At 46.3% G+C, this 19,802-nt stretch overlaps 1 protein-coding gene across 2 annotated transcripts in view; it reads left to right on the top strand.

Moving 5' to 3' along the window:
- The window catches only part of BUB1 (BUB1 mitotic checkpoint serine/threonine kinase), a 36,839-nt gene extending 23,255 nt beyond the window's left edge, over nucleotides 1–13,584 (top strand). The window contains exons 16-25 of one of the 2 annotated variants that reach the window (XM_056127425.1): nucleotides 371–545; nucleotides 4,953–5,040; nucleotides 6,023–6,264; nucleotides 7,663–7,806; nucleotides 9,629–9,744; nucleotides 10,266–10,427; nucleotides 10,606–10,763; nucleotides 10,889–11,063; nucleotides 11,515–11,621; nucleotides 13,389–13,584. In XM_056127425.1, the coding sequence (XP_055983400.1) occupies nucleotides 371–545; nucleotides 4,953–5,040; nucleotides 6,023–6,264; nucleotides 7,663–7,806; nucleotides 9,629–9,744; nucleotides 10,266–10,427; nucleotides 10,606–10,763; nucleotides 10,889–11,063; nucleotides 11,515–11,621; nucleotides 13,389–13,584 (1,563 nt within the window). Of the gene's footprint in view, nucleotides 1–370; nucleotides 546–4,952; nucleotides 5,041–6,022; nucleotides 6,265–7,662; nucleotides 7,807–9,628; nucleotides 9,745–10,265; nucleotides 10,432–10,605; nucleotides 10,764–10,888; nucleotides 11,064–11,514; nucleotides 11,622–13,388 lie in introns of both variants that reach the window. The other variant, XM_056127434.1, reaches the window with a different exon arrangement.
- Nucleotides 13,585–19,802: the final 6,218 nt, after the last annotated feature.

The raw sequence follows: 19,802 nt of genomic DNA, 5'->3' as shown, positions 1-19,802 counted from the left end.
AGATGACGAATGAATGTGGTGTCCTGGTTTGGATCATGGAGTTGGGAAGGTTCAGTAGTGGGAATTGCTGAGATCCAAATGTCTGTAGATAAGAGCCCTCTTAGTTTTATAGACGTGCACACATTTGATAAGAGGTACATGAGGTACATGGGAATTCTGTATTATATTTGTGAATCCTCTGTAAATCTCGCCATTCTGGTTAGAAAGAAAGAATTGCAGAACAAAAACCTGTCCGGTGTGTGTGGTGCAGCTTCACTGGGTCATGGTGAAGTCGTGGTGTCCGTTGCTGAGGAGGACAGAAACATGGCCTCCTTGGCCATATGTCAGCCAGGGCCTCTTTTTACTGATCTAATTCTTCTTTTTGTCCTAGGATGCACCTCCTGCTGAAGAGTTTCCGGATGATTCGACTGTCTGGGGTATCCGCTGTAACAAGACCCTGGCCCCCAGCCCTGAGAACGTGGGAGACTTTACCTCTGCAGCCAGGCTTGCATCCACCCCTTTCCATAGACCCTCCTTTGACTCGGTGCATGCTCTAGAAGACAAAGGTGGGGGTCCCTCAGTTTAGTGTTTCATCTTTACCGACTCCTGTTCTCTCAATATTACTTTTTTTTTTCAATTCTAAATGGGGTGTGGGGGAGGTAGGGGGGCGGCTAGTACTGGCATGCGGCTGTCCCTGGGCTTGGTCCCCAAAGCACAGAGCTGGGAGCAGGCCCACAGCGTCCCCCACGAAATAAAAAAAAAATGATAAAAGAAACTGTAAATGGGAAGTTGGAAATCATAGAAGAAGAAACATAAATCTGCTTGTTGTATTATTGCCTCTGTTTTTCCCTTTGGGCATCATGCATCCTAAAGTTTGTGTGTTTTGTTTTTTCTCTTAAATTTAATGTTTGTTTAAGGCTCACACCCACTCCCAGGGTCCTGGGCCTCAAGTTGCTCAGTTGTGACTGGGACTATACCTGGGGGAGCAGGTTGGGGTTGGGGTCAGAGTTCAGGGCCTTGCCATACTGGACATGTCATGCCAGAGCTGTCGCTTTGCCTTGCCCGTGTGCATTGTTAAGTAGAATAACTGAGATGATGGTACAGGGCCCGGAGTGGGTGAACAGGAGAAAAGGCAGATATACAAAGGTATTTTAGGGGTATGTAAAACTTGTATTTTCTATGCTTTTAATGATCTGACTTCAGGAAAATAATGGTAAAGCTCACATTTATTTCCATCAAGCCATTTAATTCATGCTCATCATCATTGAGCAAAGAATTATTACTAATTAATATCTACCAACAAAATACTCAGTATGAGATCTGGGACAACTTTTGTTTTGTTTTTAGGCCACACCTGTAAACAAAGGGGTTGCTCCTGGAGGTTCAGCAGGGCCTGTGTGGGAGTGAAACAGAATGGCTGGTCCTCGTCGGGAGGCATCCTAAAGGGAAAACACACCCGCTGACCCTTTGAGTTATCTCCCTACCCCGTATTTTGGTAACTGTTTCCAAACAAACTCTTATCACTGCTGGCAAGAGCAGGGGCCAGGAAAAGAGAGCACAGAAGTTGAGGCCCTTGCCTTGCGTGTGGAGGCCCACTGTGATCATCCCTGTGCACTGCCAGGAGTCACCCCTGAGCACTGCTGGGTGTGGCCCCCATACCCAAAAGGAAAAGAATGAACAGATGCAATATCATTTGCTTACCAAAGTATGCCAAGGGTGGACTGGCAGAGTTTTGCTTCCCTGCGTGGAGGTTTTTTCCCCCTTTGCTCTGGGAGGGTGGGGGTGGGGTCCTCTCCTGAGCAGTGCCAGAAACTTTTTTAAAAAGTTTTAAAAACTTGGGTATGAGGTGCACAGCTGCTCTAGCAAAGCCATGCAGGCCACCAGGGTATGCCTAGAAGTGTTGGAGATGAAAATGTGTGTGTGCCCGAGTGCGCACCCTTGTATGTGTGTACAGGAGGAGAGTGGTAGAGGTTCCCAGACAGTGTGCTTAGGGGCTGGGGCCACTCCCTGAGACACTCAGTATTGAAGCCTCATAATGCAATGCTGGTCCGGTTCAGTATCAAGGGATCTCTAGGGCCATGTCCAGTGGTGGTGGAGGGGCCATTCAGTGCCAGGGACCATGTCTGAACTTAAATACATGTCTCTGTCTATACCAGACATGAACCCGACCCTCAGCTGTCTCCCTGGCCCTTGAAAGCATATTTTAGTGTGAAGTCTGATCCTTTACCTAAAAACTTTTGAATTAAGGAGTCAAAAAAATTGTAAATGCTACTGTGTATGTGTGTGTGTGTGTGTGTGTGTGTAATTTACCCCTGAATGTTAGAAGACAGTTCAGTTTGGTTGACATTTTCACAGTTGTCATTGCATTACAAGCATATCTTTTTTTAAAAAATTCAAAACAGGACTGGGAACATAGCTCAGCAGTCAAGCCCTTTCCTTCATGTATGAAACCCTGGGTTCAGTTCCCACCTCCGCAGTAAACAGAAACAAATAGACTCTTCACTTTTTCCATTTAAGAGAAGTTGTTTTATAAGCTAAGGGTCTTTCAGAAAGTCAATATTAGCAGTTCTTAGAGTATTTGCCACTTCAGTTGTATAAACAGAAGCTAATGTTCTAGTACTTTAAAGTATCAGCACCTGCTCTGTGGGTCAACGTTGGATAAAATTTAATCCAGTATAATACTTGGCCAAGATGTGACATTAACTATTCTTGATAGAAATTTATTCTGTATTTTTCTCCTATTGGTAGAAAATTTTTTGTTTGTTTTGGATTTGGGGCCACCCCACAGTGATGCTCAGAGTTTATTCCTAGCTCTGCTCAGGGATCACTCCTGTTGGTGCTCAGGGAACCAAGTGTGGTGCCAGGGACTGCCCCTCAATTGTCTGCATGCAGGGTAAGAGTCTTACATGCTCTACTATCTCTTGTTTTGTTTTTGACAGAAACTTTTTTTGTTTTAATGTAGGAGTACTACTATTTATTCAGCCACTGATTAGCTGGTTGAATTGGGCATGAACTCCACCTTACTTTTTCCCATAATTTTATTTATTTATTTAGTTTTTCTTCTTATATTTATTGAATGACTGTGAGAAAAGTTACAAAGCTTTCAGGTTTAAGTCTCGGTCATACAATGATCAAACTGTCCCTTCACCAGTACTCCTTTTTCACCACCAAGAACCCCAATATACCCCCGTCCCACCCCTCCCAATGCCTGTGAGGCAGATGATTTCTACTTAACTCTTCTTTACATTGATTACATTCATTATTTCGACGAAAGATGCACCATTATTGTTTAGAATCCCCCCCCCCCCCCCCCCAACAATCAGAATTGCTGAAAAGGCATTGTGAAATACTTTGTTTTCTATAGCTGGTTATGAGAATCATATAATGGATTTCTGCAAAGAGCCAGATAATTACGAGATTGGTTTCTGTGCATCTGGTGTTATGGCTGTGCCAGAGAACCGCTCGTGGGGGGCAACTCATGACCTCCGTAGGGCATGAAGGATGAGCCTCCCTTCCCATGAGACTGCAGTTGCCCCGACACTGCCGGCTCATACCTGGCTTTCCAATAAGCTCCGAGGCAGCGGCCACCTTGCTGCCAGGGGGGGAAAAGGCGGAAGGGAGCAACCCCTTTCCCTCCCGGGGAGACATGGCGCTGTAGTTTAACGCATGGTCCATTCACTTTTCTGCCACAAGCTGCCGGGCTCTGGATTAATTCCTTTTGCCTCTGGAGCCATAGCTGTGCCAGAGAGCCACTTGTGGGGGGGCAACTCATGACCTCAGTAGGGCGTGAAGGACGAGCCGGTACCACCCCCCTTCCCATGAGACTGCAGTTGCCCCGTCATTGCCGGCTCATACCTGGATTTCCAATAAGCTCTGAGGTGGCGGCCACCTTGTATGCAGTCCAGATGCATTTCTGCCAAAAGCCACTGGGTTTTGAGATTTGTTCTGAGTCTCTGGGATCATGACCGTTAAGCAGCTTAACGTTGATCAGGAGCCAGAGAGACCGTTTGTAGGTGGCGACTTGGGGTTTCATTGGGATGGGGAGAAAAGGGCTGGTTCCATCCCCATCTGGTGAGGCCCCGTGTGTCTTGTCACTGCAGGCCCAAACCTAACTGTCCAGTGGCCTCTGGAGGATGGCGGTCATCGGGCCGCCAGGAGGAAGAGGCCAAGGCATGAAACCTATTCCCACCTGGACTGGGCCAGCACCAGTAACCTACTGCAGGAACAGGACGCATTTCTGCCAAAAGCCTTTGGGTTCCGAGATTGATTTCTGAGTCTCTGAGATCATCGCTGTTAAGCAGTTCGATAAGGAACCAGAGAGGCCATGCCTCCAATTATATAGCTTAGCTGGAGGTGGTTTGTGGGTGTGTCTCCCACGTACCTAACTTTTGGCCATTTAACTTTTTTAGTAACATTCAAAATCAGTTAAATCAACCAGTTACTACTATATAAAGTGAGATAGAAATCAAAATTTCTGTCCTTCGGAAGCACCATAGTCATTTGTCCTCTCTATCATTATCGGGAGCGGGGCACACCTAATGGTTCTGAGGTCACTCTCAGCCGGACCAAGTGACACACCTGGGCCTCCCACATGCCCTTAAAGCAGCTCCCCAGTCCCTGCTACCCAAGCCCAAGTCACTGGGCATTCCAGAACAGGTGTGGTCTTCCATCCCAGTAACCCTATATGATCACTCCTGCCCACTGGGGACCGACCCTTCTCTGGACCATTTTCTTCTGAAGGATTATATGAATTGGGAATGGGTGAAAATCTCACATCCATAAATAATAGAAATGAAATATTTTCTATATTTTTAGATCTTTCTCTTTTTTAACACATCTTAAAAATCATTGACGAACTATTTTAAATTATAATAAAAATCAATATAAAAGAAATTCTGGTCTTTATAGCCATATAAAATCATATATGTGCACACATGCATACATGATATCTTTTTAAATTTTTCTTATTTCAGAAAATGTGGCAATGGAACAGGATACCCATTTGACTTTGGATTCTTGTAAGAGAAGTGTGGAGAAAGCCTCAAAAGGCAGGAAGTTCAGGTATTATGAATTACCTGGGGGATGTGGGGGGGTGTTGGCGGGTTGGGGAGTCACTAAGTCTTCTGCACAAGGACAGTTGTTTACAGTGTAAGAGCTGTAAACTAAAGGTCTTCATGACAGGCCTTCTGTGGAAATGATTCACAGAACCTTTTCTCCACCAGCTCTCCCTCTCTCAGGAACATGTGTGTTGAGTGTCTCGAGTTTTTCCTAATCTCATTGTCTGTAGGTGACGTTAAATTTGATAAGAGTACTGATTCGGGTGTCTACAAGTAAGTTATAGTGTGTAGGTAAATTCACAAATAAGAAATTCATGAATGGGGCCTGGAGCGATAGCACAAAAGGTAGGGCATTTGCCTTGCATGTGGCTGACCCGGGTTCAATTCCCAGCATTTCACAGGGTCCCCCTGAGCACCGCCAGGAGTAATTCCTGAGTACAGAGCCAGGAGTAACCCCTGTGCAAAGCCAGGTGTGACCCAAAAAGCAAAAAAAATTTATGAATAATAAGGATCAGCTATGGATCTGTGCATGTTAGTGTTCCCTTGTAGGCCATGGGGTAGTGGCTGGCATTTTTAGTTCCTCCCAATGTTATTAGAGATGTTGTGCTTATTTTGGAGTAAAACTAGATCTTGAAACCTGCTTAGAGCAGGGCCACTTCAGGAAAATGAGCCCATTCCTCTCACCTCCCCCTCCTGACGAGTATCCAGGGGGGTCATCACTCCAGCATTTCATAGACCCTTTTTCTGCTCCTGGATCCAGTACTGGAAATTACCTAATTGATGACCACAACTGTAACTTCGTTTCAGAACCCTATCTTAGGATTCACATGTTTGTTTCTCTTAAGAAAAGTGAGCCGATTTCAAAATGTTGTCCCTAGAAGGAAAAGAACATTGATTTGTGGGTGGACCTTTAGTGCGGTCAAATCCAGTAAGTTCTGATCAACACACATTTTGCTTCCTCTTCTCTCCCTCTTCAACACATCCAGTCCAATTTTGGAAGTCTCAGAGCCAGCGTTCCCTGCAGGCGTGTCCTCGGCAGCTTCGTCTGCCTCACTGCTCTGTCAGAGCCATCCTGCTCAGGTGCTGAGCAGCGAGGCCGAGCGCAGCCTGGCAGCTTGTACACTCACGGACACCGACATCCCCACTGTAGAGGAGCATCCGGAGACCAGCGCGGGGCCTCCGGCAGAAAGAATGCAGACGAGCTCACTTGGCATCATCAGTGCTCCAAGTATGAACAGATGCTCAGTCTTGATTGTGCTCAGGGTTTAGAACAATGACTGGGTAAAAGTTTCTTCCAGAAAGCAGCACAGTGAGCAGGGGCACTATCGGACAATTCTTGCCTACTGCATCAGAGGGTAATAGAATAGCTGCCCGCTGGAAGGGCGGGTCAGTGTTTTCATTGTAAGGCATCATAATAACTGCTGTTGCAAGAAGAATTTTAACCTCAGGGCCTACAGTGTGCCTGGCATTTACTCTAGAACCACCTTCTCTGTCTCATGGGAAAATCAACAGGCCTGGAGTGAAGGTAGCCCCCTTCCCTGGGTCACACAGACCCCTATCTGCAGCAGTGAAGAGTGCGTACTGGAGAGAGACTCACTTCGACCCTCACCCCCCTCTGCAGTTATCCATTTGCTCTCAGCGAGGGTCATTGCAGTTATGCTCTTTCTGTTCTTATAAAATTGGGTGAGGTGATGATGGTCCTCCTTCAGAGCCATACTAAGAGGGTTATTTAACTCAGGAAAGTGCCTACCCACATCACAAGCATCTATTTGCCTTATGCATAGTTTTATCATATGATAACCAAATTATATCAAATGCATATGTATTCGATATAATTTGGTTATCATATGATAAAAACTATGCATAAGGCAAATAGATGCTTGTGATGTGGGTAGGCACTTTCCTGAGTTAAATAACCCTCTTAGTATGGCTCTGAAGGAGGACCATCATCACCATGCCAAACACAGTAACAACAAAGTCTCCAATGGAGACGTTACTGGGCCCACTCGAGCAAATTGATGAACAACGGGAGGACAGTGACAGTGATAACCAAATTATATCTCATGTTATTTGAACACAGGTAATATAAGCATTAAAAGGCAGTGCATTTGAAAGGTAGAAGTAGTAGAATAGCAACTTCAAGAATACTGCCTGATACCTGGCTCCTCGTGACCTTCCTAGCCCCACCCGGTGTAGCCCTGGTTACCTGCCCAGGTGACTGCAGGCACTGCTGGATGTCCCACCCGCACCCCCAATCAAATTAACAAAACCAAACAAGAGATTGCATACCTGAGTGTGAGGGCGAATCAAATTCTGAGCCTGGCTTTAAGACAGGCACTGTGAATTGTGCCAGAGGCAGAATCCACTCCTTTCCAGGGACATGGAGCACTGGGCACTTGTCTTTGTTACTACTACTGAAATCAACCAGAATGGGGTCGTTTAGGGGGACAGATAATGAATGAGCAGAACTACCCATTTTCACTTTTGACTACTTGTTTGGGTCACTGATCTTTAAAGATAAAGTCTCTGAAAGTTTGTTTAGCAAATGCTTCTACTTTATATGGTTTCTTTGGAATAAGTTCTCATTACTGACTTAACTTTCTTGCTCCTCTGTCATTTCTTTAAGACTTCACTGTTGAGAATCCATGGGATGAAAAATTGATTCTCAAACTTTTATCTGGCCTTTCTACACCATTGAGTTCCTATCCAGATACTTTCGAGTGGCAATGTAAGCTTCCAGTCATCAAGCTGAAGACTGAATTTCAACTGGGTAAGAAGGCTTTGGATAGCAGAACTTTAACTTGATTTTCTGTAAAAAGCTAATGATCACTCCAGTATATGAGTCTCCTTCTACACACCCTCCTCCTCACCTCCAGGGAGGAGATTTATCTAAGCATTCAGCAGACATTATTTTGTTTAGTCACAACTTTAGAACTTCGCTGTGGAGTATAATTTAAGAAGGGCAGCTTAGCAATATTTATCAAAACAGAAGAGAAGAATTCCCCACTGATATGCTTTCATATGTTCAAAGTGACATGTGTCCGTGTAACAGCTTCACACTGGAAACACCAGCATTTTGGGGGGCTCCTTTATTCTTTAAATTTTATTTTAGGTACCGTGGTTTTAAATGCTGTTGATGGTCAGGTTTAGTGCATAACAGAGTCAAGTATCACATTCTCTCTGAAGTATCCACTTCTCTCCACCATGTCCAGTGTCTCCAGCCCCTTCTTAACCCGTCGCCCAGACCCTCCTCTATGTTAAACTTCTTACTAATGACCAGTTCTTGGTTTGGCATTTATGGAATTCTACTAAGTTTCTTTACATCCCACATGTGAGGGAGCTCATTCTGTGTCCATCCCTCTCCTAACTTCACTCAGCGTGGTAGTCTCCAGATCCATCCACACAAATTGCATGCTTTTACCTTTTCTATAGCTAACTAGTATTCCATAGTGTGTATGTGCCATAGTTTCTTTATCCAATCATCTGTTCTTGGACACTTGGGTTGTTTTCAGGTTTTGGCTATTGTGAATCATGCTGCAATGAACATGGAGGGCAGATGTCTCTTCTGAGTAGAGTTTGGGCTTTGGGCTATAGGCAAAGAAGGGGAATTGCTGGATCATATGGAAACTCAAGTCCTACTTTTTTGAGAAGTGTCTGTATTGTTCCCCTAAAAGACTACTAGCAATAAATGAGGGTGCCTTTCCCGCACGTCCATGCCAACACTGGTTGTATTTGTCATTTGTGATGATGGGTGCCAGTCTTGCTGGTGTGAGATAATACCCATTGTTGTTTTGACTTGCATTTCCTGGTGATCAGTGATACAGAGCATTCATGTACTTATGGAAAAGATTGCTGCTGAACATATAGGAACTCTGCGACCTTAGGAACTGACCTGGAAATTAAAGCTGCTCAAAAATAAAAGGTTTATCAATAAAAAAAAAATCTAGTCACCTATTTGAAACACTGATACAATTGGGATTTTTGGGGGGATTTTTTTGTTTGTTTTTTGGCTTTTTTTGGAGGGTTACACCTGGCAATGCACAGGGGTTAATCCTGGTTCTGCACTCAGTAATTACCCCTGGCAGTGCTCAGGGGACCATACGGCATGTGGGGAATCGAACCCGGGTCAGCTGCATGCAAAGCAAATGCCCTACCTGCTGTGCTATTGCTCCAGCCCCAAGATACAATTATATTTTATGTATACCTTCTGCTCTGTGTTTCTGTGAAACCTACATTTTTCAGAGGCCTGATAAAGCCTTCATCTTTGCATGGTCTTTCCACGTAAAACTTCACGTTGGTCTTGCCGACTGATGTACAGCAGTTGCCCCTCATCTGAGTGGTTCTTCTGGTGAAGGGAGGGTGGTGCCCTGGAGCTAGGGGGCCCACCTGGCCCCCCTCAGGCCTACTCTTATTCTTGTCCCATTTTAAAGGGGGGGCTGTTTGATGATAGGGCTTTTGCTTTCATTTCACTTAGGACAGAAACAAGCTTCCAAAGGAAGCTTGTCCATTTTAATTTTTTTTCCAAATCAAGAACCAAGAAAATTTTACAAACGCTGCACATTGTTAATATTGAATATTGTGCATCTTCTAAGGTCCTTTGCTGCTCTATGTTGACTCCCTCCTTGGAGAAGGCGCGTTCGCCCAAGTCTATGAAGTCACCCATGGAGACGCAAATGATGCCAGAAGCAAGCAGAAGTTTAGCCTAAAGGTAAACAAATGATCAGTTATTTCTTGTCTAGAGTTTAATTTTTTTTCCCTCTCTTTGGGTCACACCCAGCAATGCACAGGGGTTACTCCTGGTTTTGCCCTCAGGAATTATGCCTGGTGGTGCTCAGGGAACCATATGGGATGTTGGGAATCGAACCCGAGTCGGCCGTATTCAAGGCACCTTATCCGGTGCACTATCACTCCAGCCCATAGAAGTTAATTTTTGAACTTGAATTTGTCAGCATCATTCTATATTGTTAAACTAAAAATAGAAAAGGGGGAAGGGGAGAGGAATTATGCATCCTCAGCTAAGAATCTAAACAAGCCTGACAAGGCATCAGAATTGCCTCGGCACTGAAATGATCCCATGGCATGTCCCCTGCTTCTGCACCGTGACGCACCAACAAGTTCATTGCTCATCATTGTTTTCCCCACACGTCCTCCCTTGGGAAGGAAGTTGCTTTCTGGCCATCATTTTCCAGAAAGTAAGACTGGCTCTGAAGGGCACATGCTCTTTTGCAGGTCCAGAAGCCTGCCAACCGCTGGGAATTCTACATTGGGACCCAGCTGATGGCAAGGTTGAAGCCGAGCGTACAGCACATGTTCATCAGGTTCTACGCCGCCCACTTCTTCCAGGGCGGCAGCGTGTTAGTGGGAGAGCTCCACAGCTATGGGACGCTGCTGGTAAGTGCGTTCACATCATGACACAAACAACAACTCACCTTTAGCCTGTGCCTGGCACTCATGGGACTTCTCATCGAGGCGGATCATTTGATGGGGTGATAGCAGGGGCTGAGAGTGTGGCCTGAAGTTTCCTCATTCCTGACCCCTCGGCTGAGCATTTCCCTTCTGCTGTTTCTAGAACGCCATTAACCTCTACAAGAACACCCCCGAGAAGGTGATGCCCCAAGCACTGGTGATCTCCTTCGCTCTGAAAATGCTCTCCATGATCGAGCAAGTCCATGGCTGCCAGATCATTCATGGGGACATCAAGCCTGACAACTTTATCCTCGGAAACAGGCGAGGACTATACTCCTGACAGGCCCTGCTCTTGCCAACACTCCCCTCCCCCCCCACCCCGCCCCACCCCCGCAGACACCCGTTGCTCATGCTCACGCAGCTTCGTCCTTGTTTGTGTTTGACAGATTTTTGGAACAAGACAGTGATGACGATGATTTTTCCGCTGGCTTGGCGCTGATTGACCTGGGCCAGAGTATAGACATGACACTTTTCCCCGCAGGAACTACCTTCACGGCCAAGTGTGAGACGTCTGGTTTCCAGTGCACCGAGATGCTCAGTAGCAAGCCATGGAGCTACCAGGTCAGAAGCCAGAAGGATGGGTTTGGGCGGGGGATCCTCTGTCTTCGCACTTACTTTTGTTTTTAAAATGAACATGGGGGTCCCGTTAATTGGAGCTAGTTTGGTCTTCCATGCATGCATCTGTTGCGGGCTGGAGCACACAGCGTACTCAGTCAGAGGGCAATGACTAGAAAGCCAGGAAGGGAGCTCAGGCACTTCCGCGCTGTCCGCCCTGGGAGTGCCCAGACCGCTGGGTTTGCTGTCACCCAGTGACAAAACAGAGGACTGAGCAGGACACCGGGGCTGGGAACAGAGCTCTTCCGGGGGTCTCTGGGAGGCAGGAGGTGACAACAGTCCAGGGAAGCCTCCACAGAGCCTGTTCTGCGTCAGGGAGACACAAGGGGCGTCCTGCGATCACCAGACAGGCCACTGTGCCTCACTTCCATCGCATTGACCTGTGTTTTCCTTGTAGATTGATTACTTTGGAGTGGCTGCAACCGTGTACTGCATGCTTTTTGGCACATACATGAAAGTGAAAAATGAAGGAGGGGTGTGGAAGCCTGAAGGTCTTTTTAGGAGGTGGGTCTGAGCGTTTGCTCTGCGGAAAGAGTATAAGCGCCACGTTGGGCTGTCTCCCACTTGTCAGGAGAAGGGGTTCTGGTCTGGGAGAGGCGGTGAGCAGTGCGCTCTTCCATTGCAAATGTGTGTGTGTATGTATGTACTTGCATATGTTCACATATGTATGTGTGCTCGTGTGCATGCTTGCATGTGTGTGTGTGCATATGTGCATGCCGTGTGAGCCAGCTTCCAGGGCTTCATTTCCCCTGTTCCCTGCGTGGCACCCAGTGAGGGCCGTTGCCCTCCAGAGCCTTTGGAAGCGCCTGACTAAACAGGTGGCATCTTAGACACACTCAAATATTTTCCTTTTCGAAAAGTCACTTAGTGCCACTGGACCTTAGGCATTTGTTTTTTGCATCTTTTCATACCTATATGAATGAGAATGGCACCAATCCTACTTTCTCCAGACATTATTTAAGACAGATGCAGAGGAATCAAAATGAAAGTGCTCTGTGGGTCATAAAGTAATGCTATGAGGCAACACTGTCACAGGAGGAGGTTTACACCCCACCCTGTGTGACTTTGGTTTTTCTAATACTCTTCTTGACTGTGAAATCACAGCAGGACTAGAGCTCTCCTTAGAAACACAGGTAGCACTTACCATAGTTTGTGAATTAACTCCTGGTATTGTCCAAGTCGAGTAATTGGTCCCCACTTGTTCATTAAAATGTTTTCCGAACTTTTTTTGACGTATAAAAACATGCAGGGTAGGGTGGTCAGGAAATAGTGCAGTGGTTTAGACATGACCAACTTCTACCCTGAGCATGAGTGGGTACAGCTCTGGACACCCCTGGTCCCCAGACCCTTCCTTGCATTGAATCAGTGACAGGAGCCCAGAACATACTTGGTTTGATGGGGGAAACTAAACTAGAAACATATGTGGAATAGCTCACTGATCTTCAGTTATTCCTACTAGATTTTCACATTTGTTTATACCTCCTGGAAAACTGTAAACTTGAACTCCCCTGCACACTCACGCTCCGTGACAAAATGTAACTGACCATACACTTATGAAAGGTGGAAGCTGTTGTGTAAAACCCTTAGAGCCACTGTGCTTCATTCTGTATAATGAGTCATCAGACCTAGCAAATACTTGTGTTTTATTTTGCTTGTAATCTAAAGACCAAATACTGGTTCAGGAAGATTACCTCGTTCATCACCTGTGCAGAGAAAAGTCAACCTTGAGTGGGCCCAGCGATAAATAGCTGCATTTCCTTCGGGAAAACACACTCAGTTAAGTTCTGCCTTTTCCCCAGTGACACTTATTCTTCCTCTGTGGATTTCACTGCTAACGTTCATGATTAAAGTAGCTGGAACTCAGAGTGAGAAGTCTGTTCTGAGCAGTCCGGCCCATACACTGGGTCTTAGCATGTGTGCAGTGAAGTCATCAGTACCATGTGACCCAGTTTCATTCTGGAGGTACTATATATCTAGCTGTGCACAGAGACAGAGAGACAGAGACAGAAAGAGAGAATGAGGGAGGGGGAGAAGGAGAGAGAATTTCCTGCTTCTGAGCTATTATTAAATGACTTCAAGTCACTTCTGGAACAAAATCAGTGGAGACTTTTGATCTGAGCTTGAATTTCTTTTATTTCTCATAGATGCAGGGTTTCTTTTCCTGGGGTGTACAGGGAGTTGTTGTAGTTGAGCGTGTTTCAGCCTGTGGAGGTTGGGTGTGGGCAGGACTTTAACCACATTATGTCCTTTATCTCTGCTTTGTGTCTTTAGACTCCCTCATTTGGATATGTGGAGTGAGTTTTTTCACACCATGTTGAATATCCCAGATTGTGATCATCTGCCATCTTTGGATTTGTTAAGGCAAAAGCTAAAGGAAACATTTCAACGACACTATATGAGCAAGATTAAGACCCTCCGGAACAGGCTAATTGTACTTCTCTTAGAATATAAACGTTCTCGGAAATAAAACATGGATACTCCTTAAAAAGCATCTTGTAAATGCCTGCGACTCCCCATGAACCCGGAAGTGTCCACGTTGAGATCTATTTAAGTATTCAAGATCCTCGAAGTATATTTATGTAATTTAAGTTGTTAGAAAGACTTTAACAAGACAGCTACCATGGTATGGCCCCCATGTGGCAGACTGAGGCTGCACTTGGGATACCAAAAACTCATGAGAATAATTTGAATGTGAACATCCTCTACAATCAACTTAGGGCCAAAGAGGAGATTGAGGTGCTCCCCTTATACTAAGCTGACAGCAGCTTAAATCCCTAACACCACATATGGTCCCCCAAGCACTGTCAGTAGTAATACCTAAATACAGGCCAGAATAAGCCCTGAGTACAACGAGGTATGGCCTAAAAATCAACAAATAATTTTTTTCAAAAATCACCTTTTTACTTTTTAAACATTAAGCAGAAAAACAAAGGGACAAGACAGCTTTTTTTCTCCCAAATTTTAGGGTTTTCTGTATATATGTAATTTAAATTCCCCAAATAAAAAGATATTAAGTTTTTAAAAATAAAATTTGCCTGTTCTTTACTGTAACTATTCTCTATTGCTGTCCCTGGAAAACATAGGGATAATAAACCTTAAGGCTCTTGGTTTTTCAAAAGTACCATTACAAGGAAAATTCTCAGCTCTTGAGAAATCTAATCACTTGATCACTTGACATCCTGTTACTCATCGCTGCCACACTCCAGGACACTTTCCGGATGCTCGGGTCAAGACTCACGCACAAGTGAAACCCCACAGAACCAGGTCAGCGGAACTCTGAGACCTTGGACTCTAGGCTCAACGGACCTGGGAACAGAGATCCTCTGCCTGCTCCCACCAACTTCAGATGAAGGGATTAAAATCAGGAGCCCCACCCTACCTTGCCCTCATCTTCCAGGATTACCGCACCATATTTGATAGGGTTCAGATATGATTTGAACCATGAGAACACCTGCAAGGACGAATAGAGGCCGCCCCAAAAGCCTCTATCCCTCTCGGAGAGCCTGGCAAGCTACCGAGAGTATCCCGCCCACACGGCAGAGCCTGGCAAGCTATCCGCGGCGTATCTGATATGCCAAAAACCAGTAAATACAATGGGTCTCATTCCCCTGACCCTGAAAGAACCACATGCTCGTGTGGTTGTCCTTCATCTAGTGTTCTGCCAATCCTATTCAGGATGACTCGAGTGAACAGCTTGTAGATGACAGACAACAGGTAGATCGGGCAGTAGTTGCCAATGTCATGGATGTCTCCCTTCTTATACAGTAGTACAGTCCTGCTGGTTTTCCATTGGGATGGAACCTTGCATTCAGACAGGTTGCATGTGAAAAGCCACACCAGTGTATTGATGAGTACTGATGGCAGGTTCTTCAGGTGTTCGGGACTGACCTTGTCTGGGCCGGCCCGGTGCTGTTTGCTTCTTTACCGACAAAATGGCATGTCAGATTTCGGAAGGGAGAACATTGGGAATGACATATACATCCTGCGGAATTTGGTATGTGGGCAGGTGGATGTGGCTATCTAAGAGATCCGAGTAGAAGTCATGGATAATCTCCATTGCCCTTCTGGAAGATGTGATAGATCCATCAGGACACCGGAGGGCAGTCATCTTGGTCTTGTAATTGGCGAAGGACAGGTGGGCATTGTGAATGCTTTTCTCGGCTCCTGCTGTATCTGCCAGCACTGCTGCTCTTCTCTCTTTGAGGTCTTCCTTTATCGCTTCCCTGCACTGCTTTGCAAACTTGGATGTTTGCTTGCAGTTGCCTGAGGCTTGCGCCAAGCCACATTGGCAAATGATTTCGAGAGTTTTCGAAGACAGGCTTTGTTGCTACTGTGCTTGGAATATCGAATACATCACGGACAGCTTGCCAGGCTCTGCCATGCGGGCGAGATACTCTCGGTAGCTTGCCGGGCTCTCCGAGAGGGGCGGAGGAATCGAACTCGGGTCGGCCATGTTGGCTGCATGCAAGGCAAACGCCCTACCGCTGTGCTGTCGCTCCAGCCCACATATATATGTACATACATATGTATGTACATATATACATGTATCTTTTTGTTAATGGCTCTCATCTGTAACATGAATTCCTAGGAGTGATTGGGTCAAAGATGAGCACATTTAAGGTTCTCTTATATTTGTAAACAGTCCTGTGGGGTGGTGCCATTGTGGGGGTCATAATTCTAAACACTTCCACTCTCTCAGGTTAGAAAGCAGAATTGGGAACCAGAGTGATAGTACCGCAGGTAGGGCATTTGCTGGCATATTTCTGACCCAGGTTAGATTCCTGATATCCCATGTGGTTCCCTGAGCACCGCCAGGAGTCATCTCTGAGTGCAGATCCAGGAGTAACTCCTGAGCATCCCCGGAGGTGGCCCCAAAACCAAAACAAAACCAACAAAAAAGGCAAAGCTTCAGTTAAAAAGGTATTTCCTTTGCAGAGAATAAATTGTAAAGATGATCTTCATTTGCATTGTCTTCTGGATTGGGAGAATGGCAGAGATATACAAAGGTTAAGGCGCTTGCCCAGCAGGCAGTGCAATCGTGACCCTGTTTGACATCTCATATGGTCCCCCAGGACCACCAAGCATGGCCCTGAGCACTGCTGGGTGTAGCCCCCATCTATAAATATTCTCACAGGGGGCCTTGGTCTGTGGCTCAGTGTTTGGACTTGTAAGACTCTGGGTTGGATCCCCTGTACCATCTTTATCACCTAGTACCAAGATGTAGCTCTTGGCACCACCACAACAAAAGAAACATATTTACATGTTTGTCCACTTTTCATTCTAATTTTCAGGTTAATTTGTAGGAGTCCTTTGTATATGAGGCACAAATACTTGTCCCAATTTATTACCCATGTATAGGCATTTCTGTTGTATGAAGACCTTGTTTTTAATTGGATTATCTTCAAACCCCATCCTTGATTGAGATATAATAAAACAAAATTATAGCACAGCGGGTAGAGCGTTTGTCTTGCACACGGCCGACCTGGGTTCAATTTCTCTGCCCCTCTTGGAGAGACTGACAAGCTACCAAGAGTATCTTGCCTGCACTGCAAAGCCTGGCAAGCTCCCAGTGAGTGACATATTCGATATGCCAAAAACAGTAACAACAAGTCTCACAATTTGTTCTAAGATGTTACTAGTGCCCTCTCCAGCAAATCAATGAACAACAGGAGGACAGTGCTACAGTGTTATTAAAATCAGTACTAGTTAAAATAGTACGAGTATAAATATTCAGAACTCATTGCTAATTATTAAGTTGTCTAATTTTTCCCTGTTTCTGCCATGATTGTTTGAATATGTGGAAGCCTGGTGATCTCTTGAAAAAAATTTCAGTTAATTCCGTTTAGGTCCCCAGGGTAATAATTATCCCTGTTGTAGAAAGGACTCTTTTATGTCGTTCTGATTTGGGGGCTCTTGTTCAAGAGGAAGGTGGCTCAGCAGCCTGATACAGAGCCCCGCCCCCTCCGCTCTGCAAGCCTGCAGGGGGCGCTCTCACCATGTTAACCCAGTCAACCTGTGTATCAAGGACCCTGATGACATCACCTTCTACAGTTCTCTGGCCCATCCTTCCATCTGAAATTACTGTTTAGCTGTATATCATGTCCTTAAATGTACCACCATTTATTTAACCAACGCCTGTTTAGAGACAATTCGTTTCACTTTTTTTTTTACTATGAAAAACAGTATTCACAATATAAATAACAAAGGTGTCCACAACATAAACAAAAAGGATTTCAAAATGATTTTATTTTGCAAATAATGCAATCCACATAAGTAATTACATACATCCTCAATTTGGGAAGACGTTGAAAATGATCCAGGGTCCAAAGCTCATTACACAAACCCATGTTAAATTTATTCCAAGTGTCTAAACAACCAAGCACTGATAAGCAAAGCCCAGATTTGCGGGGGTTTTGTTTTCCGCTCTAAGATGTCTGTTTATACAGGAAATCAAGAGCAAGGAAGATAAAGGCGCTGTGAAAGGCAGCTGGGGATGCCTTCAGCTTGGAAGGAAGACGCTTGGCTTTCGCTTTCAGCCCCTTTGCTCTAACTGGGTCTTCAGCCCCTAACACACCCCACACATCCTCCATGTCAAAGCTGACCACGGCTTTGCCCCTCTGACCATGCCTTCCCCATCTGGCCCGGCTATGCCTAGGGTGCTGCTTGAGTAACACCTGATCCTTGCCAGCACTAGGCAAGCCCCCTCAGACCAAGCAGTCACTTTACTTTTGTCGTTCCTTTGTCTGGTAAACCCTAGCAGCCTTCTTCTAAACACAGCGTATCCACTTGTGGATGCTGAGGGGCATCGTGCCAGCTGTGAACTTGAGCTCAGATTTAGGTCAAAACACGGAGGTGATTAGTTCACTGAAACTCTTGGCTGCCCTTCCTCTGAGGCTGAGCGGTGGGGGCAGGGGTCCCCCTGCTGGCCGTGAGGGTGTCGCACGGATGCGATTCTGAGCTGCCCTGCTCAAGGGCAGGGAGCCTCCCTCTCCCCTCTCTCCCTCTTCCCCCACTTTCCCCTCCTCTCTCCTCCTTTCCCTCCCCTCCCTCCTCTCTTGCCCTCTCTCTCTCTCTCCCTCATTTCTCTCCCTCTCTTTTATCTCTTTCCCTCTTCCTCTATCCCTCTGTCCTCTTTCTGTCTTTGTCTCTCTCCCCCCACCAAATCCCGCCCCCCCATCTCACACACACACACACACACACACACAGAGGTTTACATTGTTATTAGCACTGAACATATAGAATTACCTAGGACACTTGACAGCATTTTAGTAAAGAGAAGGTAAAGAAGCCCCACCTCTGGGAATCAACGCGGCGATGTAACTCCAACACCGGTGGCTGACACCAGGCTCACTCAACTCATCCCCCATAAGGGAGGCAGAGCAGAGCGAGCAGAGCAAGCTGAGCCAGCCCTCCACCCACTCTCGCCCTCCTCCTGTTGCTGCATGAGAAGGAGCTGTGCGTTCCCAGGTCACAGGCGAGGAGTCCGAAACGGAAATACAGACCCAGACCATGGCGCGGTGACGTGCCACAGGCCGCCCTGTGCAGTCGAGAAGCCCCTCTCAGGCCTGCCTCAGCTGCCACCAGAGGCAGGACACGCCCTGATGCAGGCTCACACAGCCCCCATCAGGGACTGTTCCTTTGGGTCCCCCTGCTGGGGTGGGGCCTAAAGCCATGGACCTGGACCCTTCTGGAAAGGCCTACTCTCATCAAGGGACAATTAGCTTCCAGAAGTGTCAAATTCAGAAACACATAGTTGAGCAGTGGTTGTCAGGCCCAGAGGAGGAGGCAACAGTTTAGTGGTCACCCCTCGGCCAGGGATGATGCAAAGTCCAGGGATCTGTCACACATTTAACACCATGGAGCTGCACACTTGGGATGAAGATGATCCATTTGGGGATTTTGTTTGTTTGGAGGGGGGAGCAGGCCCAACTGTGCTGGGGGCTTACTCCTAGTTCTGCACTCAGGGATCACCCCTGGCAGGGCTTGAGGAACCCTATGTGATGCCAGGGATCAAGCCCAGGTCATCCCCATGTAAGGGAACCATCCTTCCCATTTGCACTAGTGCTCCAGCCCCTGATGGTCCATTTTAAGTGCATTTTGCCACACTGAAACATTCGAAATAAAAAGAATTGGAATTCCTTGTAATTTCTTAGAAGAAAGAGATTGTTGCTTTTCTGGGAGATTTCTGGTAAAGGGGAAATTTCTTCCGAGAGGGACTGCACTCAAAATCTTGCTATAACTCATTTCACCCAAGACGCATGGAGTTTTCCCCAAGACAAAGCATCAATTTTCCCCGAACTTTCAATCCACCTACACAGCTTTCTTCATCCTGAATAAGCGCTGCATCCCAGAGCAGCAGCAGCGCAAGCACGCACGCCACCAGTATGGGTCCGTGTCTCACACCCATTTCTCTCTTACGTGGTCACACGGAAGTCTCTTAACAGAAGAGCAAAATACCACAGAAAAATAGATGAGGAGCACGTGGATCTCACTGAGGAGGTCTGAGTCATCTCATTCCTCCCTTTCTTCCACGTGGGATCAGGCCCTGGACCATGGACCTGGCCTGGCACACACAAGGAGCTGGCTGCTGAGACACAGAAGAGAACTGGGCAGGGACAAGAGTCTCGACAGAAGCCAGGGTGGCAGCTTCCCTGTCTTCCAGTCATGGGTCCTTCAGGCTCCACG

Source organism: Sorex fumeus, unplaced genomic scaffold (assembly GCF_029834395.1).
Source record: "Sorex fumeus unplaced genomic scaffold, SorFum_2.1 ptg000006l, whole genome shotgun sequence".
NCBI lineage: Eukaryota > Metazoa > Chordata > Mammalia > Eulipotyphla > Soricidae > Sorex > Sorex fumeus.
The sequence above is the reverse complement of the archived record's forward strand: the minus strand, read 5'-3'. Positions and strand labels throughout refer to the sequence as shown.